General features: G+C 40.9%; 1 protein-coding gene across 2 annotated transcripts in view; it reads right to left on the bottom strand.

The window, feature by feature from the left end:
* VIRMA (vir like m6A methyltransferase associated) overlaps positions 1 to 19,494 on the bottom strand; it is a 28,322-nt gene that overhangs the window by 799 nt on the left and 8,029 nt on the right. Inside the window, exons 8-23 of one of the 2 annotated variants that reach the window (XM_083747520.1) lie at positions 17,349 to 18,498; positions 16,306 to 16,797; positions 14,967 to 15,121; positions 13,282 to 13,364; positions 12,193 to 12,286; positions 11,303 to 11,847; positions 10,583 to 10,818; positions 9,287 to 9,539; positions 7,709 to 7,926; positions 6,853 to 6,985; positions 6,128 to 6,280; positions 5,275 to 5,435; positions 4,249 to 4,345; positions 3,848 to 4,014; positions 1,624 to 1,955; positions 565 to 708 (exon numbers count right to left, since the gene is read on the bottom strand). In XM_083747520.1, the coding sequence (XP_083603646.1) occupies positions 565 to 708; positions 1,624 to 1,955; positions 3,848 to 4,014; positions 4,249 to 4,345; positions 5,275 to 5,435; positions 6,128 to 6,280; positions 6,853 to 6,985; positions 7,709 to 7,926; positions 9,287 to 9,539; positions 10,583 to 10,818; positions 11,303 to 11,847; positions 12,193 to 12,286; positions 13,282 to 13,364; positions 14,967 to 15,121; positions 16,306 to 16,797; positions 17,349 to 18,498 (4,413 nt within the window). Of the gene's footprint in view, positions 1 to 564; positions 709 to 1,623; positions 1,956 to 3,847; positions 4,015 to 4,248; positions 4,346 to 5,274; positions 5,436 to 6,127; positions 6,281 to 6,852; positions 6,986 to 7,708; positions 7,927 to 9,286; positions 9,540 to 10,582; positions 10,819 to 11,302; positions 11,848 to 12,192; positions 12,287 to 13,281; positions 13,365 to 14,966; positions 15,137 to 16,305; positions 16,798 to 17,348; positions 18,499 to 19,494 lie in introns of both variants that reach the window. The other variant, XM_083747519.1, reaches the window with a different exon arrangement.

Genomic DNA, 19,494 nt, shown 5'->3' with positions numbered 1-19,494 from the left:
AACAGCACAACCTTTTGGTATTCTTCATCATACATGTACGCTTATTTACAATGCAATAGTTTCAACCATTGACAAGTAAAACATGAAAATTATCCTTCAGTGGATCAACCCCAGAATCAAAAGCCCATGCAAAGCAGATCAGGTCATTAGCTCATGAAGGGACATCAGCAGCCTGAAACTCTCTCCCCACCCCACCCCCAAAAAAATCTATATTTTGAACTGTTTATTTTGCTTTCAGTTGTAATCCATGCTTGGCAAACAAAGTATATAAATGCAATAAAGCAGGAACAGGGAACCTGTGGCCCTCTAAATATTGCTACAACTCCCATCATTGTTGACGAACTTTTTAAAGTGACATTTTTGTCTGAGGATCCAGTCTCTATTAGAGTTTGCATTTAGCTATTTTATTATTTTTGACTTAATTTTTAAGGTGTCTTTTGGTGCTTTATGTAAAACAGAAAGGAAGGAAGTGCCATAAATCAAAACTGAAGAAAAATACCACTGGTTGAACTGATTGTGCATATAATTTCAACGAAGTATTGTGAGGGGAGGGAAACCACAAACCTGCTGAACTTAACGGCCTTAGAGGTGGAAGTGGGCCCCTGTTGAAGTTGCTTTGGCCGCCTCTGCTTTCATTGTAGGTGCCTCGCGGAGAACTCTGTGCACTCCAGCTTGATCCTCTAGCTCCTTCACGGCGACTGTAATTTCCTAAATGAAAAAGCACAACAAATAAGCCATTTGTGAATTGCCTTTGTTTCTAAATATTCAGCTCCACAATCTGAGTTGAAAGGCTTCATATACAGTGGTACCTCGCAAGACGAATGCCTCGTAAGACGAAAAACTTGCAAGACAAAATAGTTTTTCGTTTTTTGAGTTGCTTCGCAGGACGAATTTCCCTATGGGCTTGCTTCGCAAGACGAAAACGTCTTGCAAATTTGTTTCCTTTTTCTTTTTCAATGCATTCCTATGGGAATCCATGCTTCGCAAGACGAAAAATTCGCAAGACGAAAAAACTCGCAGAACGAATTAATTTCGTCTTGCGAGGTACCACTGTATGCTGGATGGAAGGTAACACCTAGCTTAGCCAGGCAGCCAGATTACAGGACGCTAATTTGGGAGGCCCAAGTTCTAAATTTATCATGGACACACTGAGCAGTCTTGAACAAGCCATTCCTTCTACCTCTCAATTCCCCATCTGTAAAACGGGGACAGCAACAGGTCTGTTTGGAGAATCAAAGAACGTCAAACTTTTTTTTACAACATCTCAGTTTGTAGGGGGCTGCGGCTAGAAGGCCAAAGCCTGAGATTGCATCCTTTGTGGACAAAGTTTACTGCAAAGATAGCTCAGCTGGGTGGATGGTGCTGATAACGCCAAGGTTTCAGGTTCAATCCCTGTAAAGGACAGCTGCATATTCCTGTATTGCAAGGGATTGGACTAGATGATCCTCAAGATCCCTTCCAACTCTACAATTGCATGACTCCAAACCCCCAAAAAGATAGCTGCAATGGTGAATAGTAGCAGAAGTGCTACAACTAACTTCGCTTTAAGGAACATGCTGAACCTCAAATCTGTCCTCCAGAAGGCATAAAGCTCACATATTTCAGGTGGACCAGAAAGCCTACCTTTCGAAGCAGGTGGCGTGAAGAATCTGTTTGGACTGTGAAAGGCTCCTCGCCCTCCTCGATTCCCTGAGAACCCGCCCCGTGAAGAAATCTTCTGTGAAACTTTAGGCAGTCTCTTGGGAGGCTGTATCCCATCTGGTGGAACCACTTCCTTGCTCTCGGCAGCCACAAAGTCGTCAACGTGCATAGAGGGCGGCCTGCTTGTGTTCTGCTTCCTCTGACGGAAGATATCGTGGGGCCGAATGCCTTGGCCGAATGCTCCCCTGCCTCTTCCTCTCGGAGGAGGCACAATATGGGCCCTCTTGGCAGGTTCGATGTATTCAGACTTCCCACTGTTAAGGCCCAGAAGTTTCACATGGTAAATTCATTAACAAGAGGTATTTTGTTTAGCAGGACACAGGTATTAACATATACAGGAGAATGTGAACCTTTTCCAATTCTTCACAAGCTAGAAGAACCATACAGACGTGCGGTTTGCAAATACATCTCTTTCTCCTATCCTTTCTAAGCCCTTATCCTGTCTCTCGCTATTCATCTGCATTAGTGTTAGTTGTTCAGTCAAAATTTTTAGTGGCAATTAATCCAAACGACATGGTGGTTGCTGGAGCTTGAACCAATGATAGGCACAGCCAAAGACAAAAACGTTCTGGATTAAATAATTTGGAATAAAGACATCCCTTCTTCAATTTTCAATTTTTGAATTTTCAGATTCGAGGTAGCCAAATTAGATTTGAGAGTTGCTCTCATATTAGTATATAGAGGATGTTTTTAGTACAGCATGACTCTTCTGGAAATTAAAAGTAATTTATTTGTGAATAACCTCCCTTTCTGATCTAGTTCACACATAAGGCTAAGCCGAACTATGGCTTAGTGCAGGTATCTTCAACCTTTTCAAACCCAGGACGCATTTTGCACCCAAACATGCACTTGGGGACACATTTCTTAATTATTCACCATGTATTTATCTGCATGGTGGCAATGCACCTGTTGCAATCCACCTTGGAACAGGTCTTGTGACCTACTAGTAGGTTCTGACCCACCAGCTGAAGACCAGTGGCTTAGTGCAATCGCACAAGTGTCAAACTTGAGAAAGAAAAGATCACAGCCAATATGCACCTCCCCTTGTCCTGCTGCAAGCAAAGCCATGGTTGGGCTAGTTTCTTCTCCAAACCCAGGTTTGTGGTTTGTCTGGAGCTAGACAAACCGAGAAACCGGGTTCAGACAACATGCTGAGCCAAATCACATCACAGCAGCAGAAAGAAGAGGACCTCAGAGGCCATAACCTCCTCTGTAGAAAACCAATATTAAGCTAAGGTATAGTTTGGCATGGTGTTCCATGCTAACCCACTCTCTCCCATATACATATACGGCAGAAGCCTAACAGTTTGTTCTCAGGCAGCTGGGAGGGAAACTATTCTTTTCCCCAAGCCATACCAACCATGAAATAAGTCAAAAACAATTTTTAATCAAATACAATTCTGCCCCTTTTCCAATTGCTCGGAAACTACATAGGAATGAGGATAGACCACTTAAAAATCCATGGGTAAAAAGGACAAAATAAAAGGAAGTAACTGTGATGGGACGGGGAAAGGGGGCAGTTTCAAGAGGTTCAAGGACCTCATGTGGCACCTGAGCTGAAGGTTGCCCATTTGTTACTTAAGAATTTAGTTTTGATGCCCTCATCCCTTGGCTCCAGGAGTTAAGTTACTTAAGTCACTTTCTAGGATGAAGGCAGGCTTCTGAGAAGAAGAGATCCCTTCCTTTATGTGTACTACCTTATTATATGGCACAATATGCAAAAAGGTGTTGCCTTCTAAGGTTCCTATCACAGTCAATTTTCTTGTTTTTGCTCGGGCACACCTGTCTGCAGCATTTTAGAGGATGTAAGATGCTTTTTTCCAACCCAGGCTCTTTTAAGTTTCTTCTGGGTAGAACTGGATTCTGCCTTTTATAACCCATGTTAGTTCTATTGTTCACAGAAGCCATTCCTCCTCCACTCCCTTCCCTTGCACCAGCAAAATCTGTTCATGTAAAATGTGTTTTTTTAAAAAAATTTGGTTTTCAAAGAGAGTGCTGCAGCAGAACAACTTGTAGGCGGGACCCTTTCAAGTGACTCAAATCTACTCGGATCCCACTATGCCGTGATTACAAATACATCACCAATGCAGTGGCAAAATCAAAATCCACCTTTAGGTACACAGTCACAATCAAAACCACTGGTTACCTGGAAGTTATAAACGTCTCGTGCTTGTGTTTGCCAAGTTTAAAGCCTTTTGTGGTTTTTGTCCGACCCGGAGAAGTAGGCTCTGTCAAAAACGACCTCTCCAGCTCCGCCTGCAGGTCGAAGTCGCTGCATCCTTTTTCTGACAGTTCAATTAAGTCAACCTTTACCTGTAAGAGGGAGAAATTCATTCCACTTTAATCATTCCCCCAGACAACTGTCAGCATCCCCAAACAGGAAACACTCTTAGAAGGCTGCTGCTAAATGAGTAGCCCATTTTATCTGTCTACATTCCTAACATTGTTGCTTACACTATGAATGGGGTCTCAAAAATACTGCTGACAATTAAGCTATAAATGCTCCAGTTCCCACCCATTCAAGTATTAAAAACTCAAGACTTTTACCATGTCAGGGTCAGTTTCAATTTCTTCAGCCTGGAATGGCGAGAACCACATAGATTTCAGCTGGTCATCCATGACATCTGCCAAGATGTATGCAGTCCTGTAATATCAAATGTATTTTTAAAAAAATAGCGGTCAGTGTTCGCTGTCTCCATATGAAATAAATGTTACCCACTGGTATTCATCATCCACTCCTCCAATAAAACATTTCCTAAAGGGCCATGGCTTCACCACCTCCTTCTTCAAGAACACAATCCCACTTGGAGCATCCTAATGCCCAATGGAGAACATGGCTTGAACCTCTGCTGTGACCAGGTGCTCTTGTCTCCTATTCTTTGCAATGCTATCAAGCACTTTACTTTCCTGTGTCATCAAAAACAGCCTGACAGCCTTCTAGGACAGGGACCGTATCACGTCTGTATTTTGTATAGCAATTGGTACACTATCTATTTTGTTATTTTAAAAACATACGCCCTGTCCTTCTATCTGTCCAGGGACACTGTCCACAATCAACACTGTGATAAACCAATACTGTGATAAGTAATGGTGCATAAGGCGAAAACAATTTTATGTATGTTTAAAACAAGACAAACGAAAAGGACACATTGAGTCTATGCTTTGTTCAAGAAAGACACTGATCAATGATAAAAGGAAAGCTGGACTACTCAAGGCCTATTATTTCCAAATAAAGAAGGATCAGAAAAAGGATTAGCAATGTTGACAGAAAGAAGGGGAGAGATCACAATTGACAAAGAAGCACATCCATCATACTTGTGCAATACTTGTGTCACAAGATCTTGAAAGAATTGGGCAACTCTCAGAACCTCAACCTATCATTTGCGGGGGGGGGGGGGAAGGAGGTGTGGTGATGGACTGAGACAAGAGAACTGGGTAGTCTCTGTTGTAATGCATACAGCCCATAAAGATAAATGCATGAAGTTAAACACGGTCCCAAATATACCACCACACAGACCTGGTTTTCAGATATTCTAGTTCTTCACAGACACAGATGCACATTCAGCACTTTACCTATTATTAAAAAGATGCTGGAGAGATTCTGGTACAGGAAGGATTGGCTCTACATCTTGATCACTCAGTGGACAAGGATCGCCAGCAGATTCCAGCATCTGCCGAAGTCCAACAACATTGTCCAATAAAGATTCCAGACTGTCATCTTCTTTTGAGCGCTCCTGTGTAAGAAACACTGCAATCACTAACAGCTCAGGCAAAATGTAAGTATTTTTGCCACCTGATAAGATGCAGCAAACTAGCAGCAACTCTTTCAATAAATACATGTTCAATTGACATCATGGACATATGACATCATGGACATAAAGTCAGTCATACTGAAATCAATGGACTGATTTCAATAGGTCTACTCAGATTTATTATAGTGTACATTTTTGTGGACTAGGCCCCAGTCGATCAGGTGCATGAAGTGTTATCCAGTATGTGTACAGGGCTACTGAGAAACAAATTGTACGCGGTGGAGACAATTGGCCATGGGAGGAAGGGCAGGAAAAATGTAATAAATAAGTTCAAGGGGTATAGCCTGATAATTTTATGTAAAGCTAAGCTTAATATGCATAACTAATAACCACAGTGATCATTCCTAACAGTACTAAACAATGGCAACACAATCATCCTAACTTTATCACTAGTTACAAATTATAATTATTATTAATATTTGTAGCCTGACATCTAGTTAAGATACATGGGCAGTGTTCAAAAACACTGCATAAAAATGAATACATACACAAATGTTTAAAAAGACATATAAAATGCATTACAATCAAATAAGAACAGTAGCAATGAGAAACCATCAGACTCCTAACTCTCAAACATCTGGCACCAACACCAAAAAATATGAACATTACATTACCAAAACTAGCTTTTCCAGCTCGAGGAGAAGATTTTCAGGAGTTTCTTCTTTGTTTTGTAATTGGTATTTTAATTCTGCAGTGGTAAGACCCAAAGTTCTGGCAGGATGGGCTCCATCAACTTCTGCAAGACTTCCGTCATCCCCACAACATCCCTAAGGAAGATTAAGTACACTACGTGAGTACAAAAGCAGTAACACCACAGCACTATAATGCAGTTAACTAATGACATCTTTTTTTGACAGCTCCCTGTCCTTCCAACCTTCCAACGTTTCTTGCTAGAACTCTCTCTGTCTCTCTCATGGCTTTTCACTACTCTATTAAGGCATTTTTATCCCTGCCAGCACATAACCTACCAGGTTGAATGGTTTTCACGTTTCCTTCGTTTTCACCTGCTGCAAACTATATTCTGTTTTTACTGATTTAATGTTTACTTATTTGTTGTTTCGAGTTTGTGTGTGTGTCTGTGTGTGTACATTTTTAAAATGATGTAAGCCACCTTAAGTATTATTATTGTAACAGTAAAGTAGGAAATAAATCCCCTTGAATAATAAATAAATAAAATTGGCCCTTTGGGATTCTGTTAGATAACCATAATTTGGAAGTATGATGGAAGTATTACAGCTGTATGCTTTAAAGAAAACTGCAGCTACTTTTCCTGAGCTGAAATGCAACAGAATGCAATGAAGGCAAAGCTTCAGAAAGCCCTCTGTACACATTTACTCACCAGTGTATCAGAATTCAGTATCTGCCTCAGGAAATCCAGAAATGAAGACGCAAGTTCTCCAGGGTCCTTATTAAAGCTGCTCACTACTCGCTTCAATCCAGTGTGCAGAGCCCCACAGTGTTTTCTTAGAGAGCTGTTTTCGTTTCAAAGAAAAAGGTTGTTAACAATCCAGTTTTTGACACAGCATATAAAAAAATATGATTAATAGATCTAAAGCACTTAAAACATAGGCAGTTTCAGAAACACAACTGAATGAACTTATATGTATTTCAATGTTTCAGTTAATTAAAAGGATGTCCTTGATTAATTAAACAGCATTTAAATATGTTTTAAATCCCCAAAAAAAAGCTTAGAAGAAGCAATTCCTCCTCTCACATATAGGAGGAAATACATCTTCTAGGATAATACCTTTTACGTCATATCAGACACTACCTAAAATAAAAAAAGGACGCTTTGTTCAGAATTGTGGCTCAATTACATGCACATTAAAGCAAATCTGATGACTTAATGAAACCCATGTGATGAACTGACTAAGGTTTCTTTAATCAGCCAACAGCCCTAATTAACATCTTCACAAAAGTATTTGTACTATACAAGAGCACTGCCAGATCATTTTTTAAAAGGAATTTGCAAACTGAGTGTTTTATTATACAGTTAGCTTTGAACAATTCTTTCCAAGAGAAAGAGAAGATTAATAGCACACAAAAAATGCCACACTGGTATGTTCTTGCTGTTACCATTGCCTGTGAAATTTGACATTACATTAAGCACAATCTTCTGCTTTGTAAGCCCCACTGGGGGGGAAGGTGAGCTGAACTAAACATTTCTGCGGTGTGAGTATGTTTGTGGAATGTACCTCTTCAGGTGATAGAATCCATAATCATGCTCAGTAAGGAACATCATTGTCCTGATACAAGTCAGTAAACAGTTATAGCTGCTTTCAGCATTAGAAAATGTCTCCATCAGGCAGTCACAGATGGAAGCCATGAGTTCCTTGCTTGGCAACGAATTTGAAAGCTGCTCCAATTCAGAGAGAGTGCTCTCCGTGGAACTGGGCAAGACCAATGCAATGTCCTGCAAAGAGAAATCACAGTATCACAAAAGGCAGAAAGGCACACAGGCATCCCTTGGGGCCATGGCAAAAGCCACTTTAGAGCTTGCACCAACCGAGTGGGGTTTTTCAAAAAGCAAAGCTCTACTATCACACACCACAGGACTTCACAGTTACAAGACTGTCCACAGCTGCAATGTCTGCCATGCAGCACAGGGAGTGCTGTTCACAACCTGTTAAGCCATGGGTAGGCAAATTAAGGCCCGGGGGCCGGATCCGGATCCGGCCCAATCATCTTCTAAATCCAGCCCATGGACGGTCCGGGAATGAGCGTGTTTTTACATGAGTAGAATGTGTCCTTTTATTTGAAAAGCATCTCTGGGTTATTTGTGGGCCATAGGAATTCGTTCAATTTTCCCCAAAAAATATAGTCTGGCTCTGGCTCCCCACAAGGTCTGAGGGACAGTAGACCGGCCCCCTGTTGAAAAAGCTTGCTGACCCCTGTTAAGCAAAAGATCTCTTGAGCACTAATTTCTGATTCCTGGCCAACATTATTTAAAAGCATTTAGCTTTGCAAAGAAACATGAAGTGTCACTCAACAGCCGTTTCATTAAGCTCTATAAAGCGGAACTTGAAACGGCCTGCTCTTGAGTGCAGCTACTAAAAGAATTGGGAATCTGAGGCCCTTTGGTGACAATGAACTCCCACCAGCCTCAGCGAGAATAGATAGGGATATACTATATAGCTGTGCAAATATATGCCTATATGCAATTAGTTCGCAAACGGAGAGGTAGATTTATGGTAGGAGTTGATGGCAGCAACAATCCTTCTCTGCCAGAAACCAAACGGTTTCAAGGTTCTTCTTCCTGGCTCAGGAAATAGGTATGGCATAGTCTTATAAGACTTAGGAATGCAATTAAAGGAAGAGGGACTCAATCTTGGTGCAACTCGTGAATTCCTGAAAGAAGATTCAGCCTTGGTACAATTTGTGAATTAATGAAGAACAGGTTTTTAATGAATACAGTTGTTCAGGGGTTGTGACCAGAGAGAACCAATTGGAATGTGTCTTGAGTTTTGAAATGAGCGGAGATTTATATCTGGGAAACAAACAAAGTGTTTATACACACATACACACAACTTTTAGCTTACATTGGTTTGCCTCCATGTATATTTTTCTCCTTCCTTGAAGGCATGCTGGCTAGCTGTTATGGGGAGATGGAGAGTAGGGACATCCTTTTTGTATTTTCTTGGACAAGCCTGACTTGTTTGCTAAGGGGAGCCTTGCTCTCCTTCCAGGACAGCCCCACCCCCACTGCCCACATGCATGTGCACAATCAATACAGAATGAAATTAAGGGTTCTTTAGATTTTCATTTTTAAATACCTGATCGCAGAGAGACTGCAAAATAGAAGCCAAGAACTCCGCACACTGCTGGTGAATAATGTTGTCCCCTGCAGCTCGCATTAAAGACAAAAGCTCTGGGAAAAGTTCAGCATACTTCTCATCCCCTTTCACAGTTCCATTAATCAAGTGCAAAATAGCCAGTTTACAGGCTTTGTGTGAAGCCAGGGCATCGAGTAACGCAAGCAAGCGGGTAGTCTGGCCAGTGTATTGCTTCTCTTTGTCTTCTGGGTTGCTGAAGTGACACCAATGCTCTTATTAGAAAAGACAAATATACTGCATGTATGACAAAACAAACTTCAGATCTGAAATTTCCATTAAAATATTCATATACGTGTGTGCGTGTGTATGTGTGTGTGTATTTATATATAATATAATATAATATAATATAATATAATATAATATAATATAATATAATATAATATAATATAATATAATATAATATAATATAATATAATATAATATAATACAATCTGTCTATCTATCTATCTGCATTTGTTGCAAATGAGCTTATTACCATTACAGTGGTACCTCAGGTTAGAGACACTTCAGGTTACAAACTCCGCTAACCAGGAAGTGGTTGCTCCTGGTTAAGAACTTTGCCCCATGATAAGAATGACAATCGCCAGCGGCGCAGCAGCAACAGGAGGCCCCATTAGTGAAAGCATGCCTCAGGTTAAGAACCATTTCAGAACGCACCTCTGGAACTAATTAAGTTCTTAACCCGAGGTACCACTGTAATTTGATTGTTTTCAGGTTGTGGTCATTAATTAACTGTGTATCTAGTTGCCAGCAAAGATGAGATAACCACTACAGTTTTGACTTTGGTATCCGAAGCCAGTAAGCCTAACAAAGTATTGAAAAGAAATGCTATGTTTCAGCCCTCTCCATGTGTGGAGGCATCTCTTATCACCAACTGTATGAAGCCCACCTCTCCATGTCATATTCATGCCATACATACAGCAATTTACTGCAGCCCTCAGGATTTCCCAGCTGAAGGAGCCATCACACAGCTCCATCCTTCAAGAGCCATCACCATGCATGGAGAGAAACAGAAGGCCTAAATCCAAGGCAGCCACTGCCAATTCATGAATGAGATAGGAGAGGCATAGCCCATTTTCCAGCCTCAACATGCAAAGGTTCTACAGAAGCCTTCAACAAAACTCCTATCATCCTTAATCTGCACAGCTATGGTGAGAGTCGTAGACCAAAACTTCTGAAGGGCACCAGGTTAGCACTGCTACTTAAAGACCCATAGGACAAAGTATAAAAACGTACCTTTGCAAATCTTCTACAAGCAGATCCAAAACAGTCCTCATAATAAGGAGAGCAGTTGGCGAAGCCAAGTCACACAACTGAACACAAATGCGTCTCAGCATGTGCTGAATAGGCAGGCAGGTGGAGCCAGAGAAGGACCGTACTATTTCTTGCAGCAATTTTGCTTGAACGTGAAGATGCATGCTCCACAGTTTCCTAGTGTTGAGAGCCACCGATATGTCATGCGGTTCAATGACCTGTCAGAAAAGCAAAATTAACTCTATGAGAGTGCCAAAACGTAGAGTTCTTCTCCAACACCACATGCAAGGCACACTACCTGGTGCTCTTTAGGCACTCATAAAAACCCTTGTAGCCAATATATGTGCTCCAATATATAGAGTTATTGCCTCCCAGCTAAGGAGAAATATCCCCACTCAGCATCCAGCATCAAAAGGACGAATCCCCTCTATCAGCCCTTTAAATGAGAGATGGGGAGCCTGCATCTCTCCACATGTGGCTGGACTACGATTCCCATCATCCCTGACCATTCACTATGCTGTCTGGGGCTGATGGGAGTCCAATGACACTGGAGGTCACCAGGTTGAGGGAGGTCGGTATACAATCCATCAAATGGATAGATCCACTGCACAACTCTTTATCAGTCAGTTCTTACCTACCCATCCTCTTCATCAGTCTTTTAATTTTCTTGCCTTTTACAAATAATTGATAGTTTTTACATACCTGAGTGGTTTGCATGGGAAGCGGCAGAGGCAGCAACTCAGAAAGCAGTATAAGACCAGAGAAAAACCCTTCAGGAATTCTCAGAACAGAAGTGAGGACCTCTTTTAGCATGAGCGACCAAGTGTTATTGGCCAGAGTTTCCTCCGAGATGGTTAGCTTCTCATTAACCCCCTGGGTAAAAGTCAACAAAATGTCGACAATGTCATTCTGGATTTTTTGTTCATCGCTGTCTAAACGTCCAGAGAGGGGAATAGAACACAGGAGCATGTGTAAAGAAATAAGTGCGGAAGGAATACGCATATCTTTGAACTCAAAGGACCCTCCACGCAGCAGTTCGGTCAACATGGTCTTTAAGAGGGTGAGGGTGCACCGGGCCATGGAAATCGTAGTGACTCTGTGGAGGGTAGTCCCCATGTTGACATGGAGTCTCCAGGGCTGAATAAGGATGCTGTTTAGCTTTTGCAGAACACGAATAAAAGTGTCCATTCCTTCAGAAGAGAACATCTGTATGACTGCAAGGTTCCATTTCAGGTCCTTCTGCTGACCTTTAGGAGGAAATGGGGAATGGAGATGGGGAGGAAAGAGAAAAACCATGTTGTGCCTTTATCTCAGTCATTAGGAAAATATAGATCAGGTGCAATGGTTCCTTTTTATGAGACTTCTGTCCATGACCAAGAGCATACATTTTTACATGACACCAAATTTATCATGGGGCACAGAATCCTTACATTTTACTCTTAACTTTCCCATCCAAAAATTCTACGTGCTCTGTCAGCAACAGAAAATGGTCCAAAGAAACAATTTACTTCAATATGGCTAAAGGAGGTGGTGATTAAATCTGATGTACTCTTATAAAGGAAATGGAACAATGTTAAAAGCAAGTATTATACCTTCAACAGGTGGTGGAGGGCATGCAATATGGCACAGGACACGAAGTGCAGTAGGAAGACCAACTCCTTCCTGGGTCATCAAGCTATCAATATTCTTTAAAATAAAATTTGAAAAATAAGACTCATGTTATTAAAAATCAACAAAAATGGGTGCAATAGAGAAATTTATCTTGCTTCTGAGCAACAAATGGTAGGCCGACTTCAAACTTGAGTGCTAGGGCCATTAGGGTTCTTTTTACTAGAATCCCTTTACTGACTTATTCAACACAGAACTTTTTTTTAATAGCTAAGGAATAACTAATCTAGGCTAAGTTATTCTGATTGTGCACTCTTTTACTTGTTGCATCAGACCAATGTCTGTCTTTGGTCCAATCTACTTGCCAGTATTTAGGTGGTTCATCAGAAGTAGGGCACTGGTCTACAAAACTTCTTCCCACCCTTTCTATACGAGGCATCCAAGTAAAAGTAACACAAGGATGGAAAATTCTAATGGAAGGTCACCACAAAACACACAACACCTTAGAGCCAAACTAGATAATTACACAAATGTTTTAAGTAAATACCAACCAGGAAGGAAGCAATCTTGATTGGAGCCATAAGGGAGAAGTGGAGCTATACTCTCTTTCCACAGCTATAGTTTCAATCCAGTAGAAATCCCAATGTGAATAAAAACCAGCTAATAACTTGATCTTTCACCCTCCCCATGGCTGCAATTTACTTCTAAAAAACTGCATTGAATTAGCAGTTCCATTAATAAGGTCACATCTAGTTTTGCTCTTCAAAAAGGACACTATTAGAAACAGAGAACCAACAATTCCTTCTTGAAATGCGTTGACTACTTAAAAAAAAATATTATTATGAGGATTATACTAAAAACACCACGCAAAATGGTCCAATATAGAATGTACTTGTAACAAAACATTTCTGGATAAAGGAGTACCAAGCAAACTTTATGATAACCCTATGCCATCAGAACTGTGGAAACAAAGAATTTTGCCTCCTGTATATACAACTGCAAAAGATCAACAAATGAAAAACTAGGCGTGGATTTTTAAGAAAATGCAGGCATTGAGAATGGTTTTTACTAACCTGCTTAATGTATTCAATGAGATTTGGGATGCAATTAATTTCGAACCGAAGTGTTTTCAAGGGTTCCAGCCATTTGCCAAGTTCTAAAACAAACAAGGAAACCTGAAGAATGTTGCATTATGTAAAATGATGCATTCCAAAAATACAGTGACAAGCATTAGAGCTACAGGCCTTTGTATATAAATCAAGTTAACTTTTAATACAACATTAAAACTGCTTTTAATTCAAAGAATAAAGACTCACTGCATACATATGAGCCAAATTTTTATTTGGTCTGAAATTATTCTTTATTATACCACATTTCAGTTGATTTCTTCAGCTGAAAGCACCAAGGACACTGCTGAAGATCTATTTCTATAGGTCCAGGGATGTATTTATCAAAAGTTAGCTTATTTGCATTAAAACAATCAAAAAGGTTCACTTCCATTCAGCAGTGGGGGGAAATCAGTATGACTTGGGCTACTATCCTATGTGGTAATAAATCCCTATGATTTCAATTCAACTTACTGCAACGTATGTGGTTGCAGCTTTATGAGGCTTACAAGGATTTTGAAAATGTTTTAATATTGGATTCGATGCCATAAAAAGTATCTGAGCCATGACAATCTATTTGTCCCAAAAGGTAATTTTGCCCAGCATAATTCAAACATTTAATCTCCTGAATATTCAATATTAAACCCCATCTTAGCTACAAAGGCCTCCTGTGTGCATATTCTAAAATGAAAGTTTTTCCCTCAGCTCGGAATAACTTGAATTTCTTAGTCTTTATTGTATGCAAGCCAAGGCTATCTTGTCTCTCAAAAACAAAAACAGACTGAAAATTCAATGGAAGTACTGGCAGGAGGAAAACCAAAACAGAGCTTTAAAAACACAGAATCAGCACAGCATTTTAAAACAGCACAATTCGTGATAAAAATCAAGATTCTAATAAAGGTTCACTTTTGTAATGTTGCCTTTATCACCAGGCTAAAAGCAGGTCATGAAAGAGTGAGGCACACCTATTGAGAGGCCTTTACAAATCTTCAGCACTATAGCCGAAAAGGCTCTCTCTCCTACCTCCTATTTGCCTTGTTTCAGATGCAGGACTGACAGAGATCCTTGAAGTGGAATGAAGGTCCCAGGCAGGCTAACATGGGCAGGTGGGGTTCCCTAGTTATTCTGACCCAAGGCTGCTTGGGACTTTAAAAAGCCATGTATAATAAAACAGTCCGTGCAATGTAAAAGTCTGCACACAAAGGGGTCTCCTTTCATCAGTCATTGTCTTGAAGTGGGCATGACAAGATTACAACAGCTCCAATTTGAGAAACACACTTACAGTGGAAGCTCTCAGGTCATCATCAGTGTCCAGTGACTTTTTTTAGTTTGTTCTTTGAACAGGAGCCCCCTACGTTGCTTCCTTAGAAGATTTCAAACCCTGAATATTTTTCTGCAGTTACTGAATGACTCCCACCAATGAACAGTACGCTACACAAACAAGAGAACTTTCTGTGTTCCAAAGCCTCTTTGACACTAGGAAAAAAGCTACACAGTTTTTCAATGAGCCTTTCTAATAATCTGTATTCACCAAAGGAATCTCATTCCTCGCATTATCAAAAACCAGAAGGTCAGGAGAACCTTAGCAGACACCAAAAAGATTTCTCCTGAACTACTTCCAGCAACTGCCCCATTAACAGCACATACTGTACCTTGTAGTTTGGTGTTATTTTCATCAGCTTTGCAAAGCTTCAACAGGGGTGCTGAATACTGCTCAAGCATTTGGACATCACTGGAGGACTGAACCACCAGCAGAATAAGGATGCAAGCATAATTATAGGCAACTGACTTCTTTGACTTGGAATCGCTGAAACAGATTTTTCTGAAAATTATGACACACTTCACATTTGAATCCTTACACGTATACTTACAGAATACTATTCAGATTTTCATTTACAAAACGATTATTTTGTATGGAGAAGAAAAAAGTTCATACTACAAGTGGGAGTTTGCAAATGATTGATTGACTCAGCCTTTTCTCCTAGTTTCTCATAATCTTTTCAGAACTCAAAACAGAAACGTCAATTATATTGATCAGAATATAGCAGTAACCTACAGGAGGGATAAAGAATGGCTCTGATTTCAAATGCATACAAGCCATGCCACAGGCAAACATTCACCTCCTTAGCACAAGCTAATGTTGTGTATGCCACTTTGATCCGAAAACCCCACTCTTTCGATTGTGAATCTAACTCCAGCATCTAAGATATGTTTATCTAAATTATGCTCTTGATCTGTGTAGCCAGTTTCAAACAAGCATGAAATGCTCTCATAACAACATGAAGGAATCAGAAAACAGCCATGCAGCTTACACTTCCTGTTCCACCACATTTCTGTCACATGCAACATAGCACTTCTGTGCAGATAACCCGCAAATCTCCACAATTGTGGATATGCAAAAGATCAATCTTACAGGACATTAAGATGAGGAGGAAGCACAACGTGCTCGCTCCTCCCTTTGTTCCTTGGTTTAAAAACGTTTGGCTTTGCTTTTAGCTATTCTTTCATGTCATCCACAGTGTTTTTATGTGGTTTTTTTCAGAGGAAATAGCACAGCTTCATATGCTGTAGAGATATATTTTCAGACCTAGTTATCCTGAGCCCACCTATTTAAAAGCAGGGATTGGAGAGTGGGGGTGAGAAATCTGTTCTCAATAATTTCCTGTCTGCAATTAGAGCCAAATCACCAAGCTTTGACTGGGATGAAGAGGTTACTAACTCATGGGCCAGCCCATACATATCCTCAGACTATGCTGAGGAATAAGCGTGTACCACCCCAGAACAAGGAAAGCCTGGTTCACTTCTTTAAAGGGAAGGCTTCGTAAAAGGAGAAAAATGAGGAGGGTAAGAAGTTGGATTCTGTACTGCAGCAAAGTTCCATAACAAGGAACAAACCCAAATTTAAAGTTTGTGAAACCCACATCAACCTGCAAACATCCATTTAAAAGCATAAAACCTAAAGCAAGGTTAAAAAAAAAATAGGATAATTACCCTAATGCTTCTTTGGAATAGAACTCCATTAAAGTAATAAGACTCTGGAGATTCTTCTCAAGGCTGAAGACATGGGCGACAGCAGCTCTTCCCACAGGGTTAAAAGTGATCAGGTAAAGGTTATGAAGCGTTCCCAGGAGATCTGAATGGTCAGTTTCATCAGTGGCTGTGCAGCGCTGGAAATGGCAGAATAGTTCTGAAATGCACTGCAGCGTCTGTGTTGAATGAAGAAGCCATGGGGGAAAGGCTTCATCGCTTGCCCCATCAGTCTGGAGACCTTCCTCTTGATCAGGGTCAGAGAAATGGCAAAAGGCTCGAACCAGCAAGTTTGTGGCTTCATACTCAGAGAGGAAGAAAAGAAGGCCCTTCTGGGACTGTGCCAAAAATCTCAGTATATCCCTGGTGGACTGCAGCACCCCAGGGTGCACATTCGTTATTGGATTGGATAACAGCAACGTAACAGATTCCAAGAAATTGTGGTTATGAAGGTACCTGGAAATATGTAAGAAGAAGCAGGCTCAATTCCACTTCAAAATATAGTACATTGGCAAAAAATTTTACTTTCAATGCAATGGTATGTGAAATAGCTGCAGAAGTGTACAACTGTGGGTGGGATTCAATAAAGTTTTACTCAGAACAGACCCAGTGGAATTAATGAACACTGCAATAGAAGCTGAGAAATTGTGATGTGCCCACAAGCACTCACTAATCTTCAAACGTGAGCAGGAATTTGAATCCAGATCTTCTCAGTTCAAGTCTGACACTGTTCTCCACCACCTCACTGACTTAAAGGATTAGAGTGAAGAGACTTGATGAAGGCAGTGGAGGAGTTTTGTTTAGTTATGAGATGGCATGACAGAAGACACACGGTGGGAAAGGGGGAAAAGAGATAACAGTCTAGGCTGGAACATCTCCCAACATTGAAAGACCCTTATTAAGCAGCACACATGACATGCATGACAAGTACTCATGTCAACAACCAAGTGGCAGAAAGTAAATAAACAGGTATCCCTTTGAAACATAAAAAAACTAAGGCCACTCACCTAAAGAGCACTGGGAAAGGGTCGTCCCTTTCTGGTGGCCCTGTAATACGTGCTGTTGTTGGGAAAGATTTCACCGGTGGCTGGATCATAGTGTGAGGGGCAGTCTCCATCAAATGCAAGATCTCATCCAAAAGGTTAATGAGTTTCTCCACTTCTCCTTCACTCATACTGGAGGACTCCAGAAGGCTGTCCATATCCATTGGAGTGTCCACATCATTTTCATATTCCTGGTTACCCCTTTCAAGTCCAGTGTCCGTATCCTGCTCAGGCTCAGTGTGATTAGGAAGAGATGGAGGATATTCCGCTAACTGGTCAGCAAACTTTTTGACCTCGGACAAAACCTCATAGAAGTGGCATTTCTGCAGAATTGCAGAGCAGGCAGTGACGACCCTTACTGTCTGATCCAGCAGAATGAGCTCTAGTAGTCTCTGGTAACCACTTTTTTCATGCACCTCTGAGCCGCTCCTCAAAAATGCCTCCATTCCTTCAGTCATGCTAACAACGCTATCCAAAGCTTTGAAAGCATTGAGTTTAAGAGAAGAAGAGACATGATCCGCAAACAGCAATTCAAATAGAGAATTAATTACTCCTGCTTGCAACAGGCCCATTATCCCTCGAGTTCCACATTCTGCCAGCGAGGAGACAAGTTTTGTCCCAGCTTTAAGCTGACGGACATTCAAGGCGATCGGCTGTCTCAGGGCTACCTGTAGGTTTAATGACTGCATTGTCCAGTCAACCAACTGGCTTATATAATCCTGATTCGGGTCCTTTAACTGCAAGTAGCTTAGCCCTTTGACTATTAAACTTGGAATTTCTTCCAGAGCAGTGACCCACTTTGCACCCCTCTCCTCCTGATATAATTCTAGGAGTTCGGTCAATTTAGTAGAGGTCTCAACTGCCCCTGAATTTTCCTTGTCTGGATCTATATCTTTCATCTTAGCAACTTCGGTTTCAAAAGTTGTCTTGTAGGGACAGCTAAAGTACAGAAGAGGCCCAAGTTCCCTATCAAAAGGATCATAGGTCACAGGTGGCACTCTGGCTAGATCCTCAGCAGTGTACTCAATGTCAAAGCTCGGGTACTTAAACGTCTCACGTTCCAAGTCAGCAATTCCATCTTCATCACTTGAAATCTGCTCATAACCATCATCCCCTGAAAAGAAAAGTTTTATAATTACCTTGTTGAATCAATTGAACCAAAATAAGCAACAAATAACACCCATCCATTAATTACAGTTTTGAAAAATAAACCATCTTCTCCCCTTTTGCCCATAAACATGGGAGCCCCAGCAGTTAAAACATTTGCAGGATGCTTTGCCAACCCATCAGCTACACACTCACACGCAGGACCAAAAGGTATCAACTAACAGGAGAAATATATAATTGTACCATATAATTAGATTATCTCCACAAGGAGAATTCTTAACCTTGGTTTTTATTTATTTCAAGACCACCCTCTATCTCGTAGGATCTTGAAGTGGTGAATACCACAATACAGCCAGACTAAAATACAAGGAAACCACTCAATCCGGTCTGCAGCAACATTCAAACCACCATATCCAGCTTGCAGACCTCACCCAAAGGACTGTATGAAAAGATTATTTGTAGTATTTGTTAGTCACTTTAAACAAAAAAAGTATTAAAGCAACGTAAGATAAAATATGAATAATTTAAATCAATTAAAAGTCAAACTGAAAAACAATGTACAATACAAAACTCTTAAAATGCTCATCCAAGGACTAGCCCTACTGTACCCCACTAAAAGATGAGCAGCACAACAGAGACTAACTGACGTCTAGCAAACAGAAGCATCTATCACCCAAAAGCTGATGATACCAGGAAAGTTTCCCTAGGGCAGTGTTTCCCAACCTTGGGCCTCCAGCTGTTTTTGAACTACAATTCCCATCATCCCTGACCACTGGTCTTGCTAGCTAGGGATGATGGGAGTTGTAGTCCAAAAACAGCTGGAGGCCCAAGGTTGGGAAACACTGCCCTAGGGAGAGTATTTCAAAAGGGGGCCCACCACTGAAAAACTCTCCTCTTGTGTAGCCACCCTCTGCACCTCCCTCATATGGAGAAGTATTTAAATTGATGTCTAAAACTCATGAGTAAAGGAGGCAGTCATATCTCCTAATGAAGGGGAGTTCCA

Source organism: Podarcis gaigeae (assembly GCF_964106915.1).
Source record: "Podarcis gaigeae genome assembly, chromosome: 7".
NCBI lineage: Eukaryota > Metazoa > Chordata > Lepidosauria > Squamata > Lacertidae > Podarcis > Podarcis gaigeae.
Note: the sequence above shows the minus strand (reverse complement) of the source record. Positions and strands in the feature narration are given on the sequence as shown.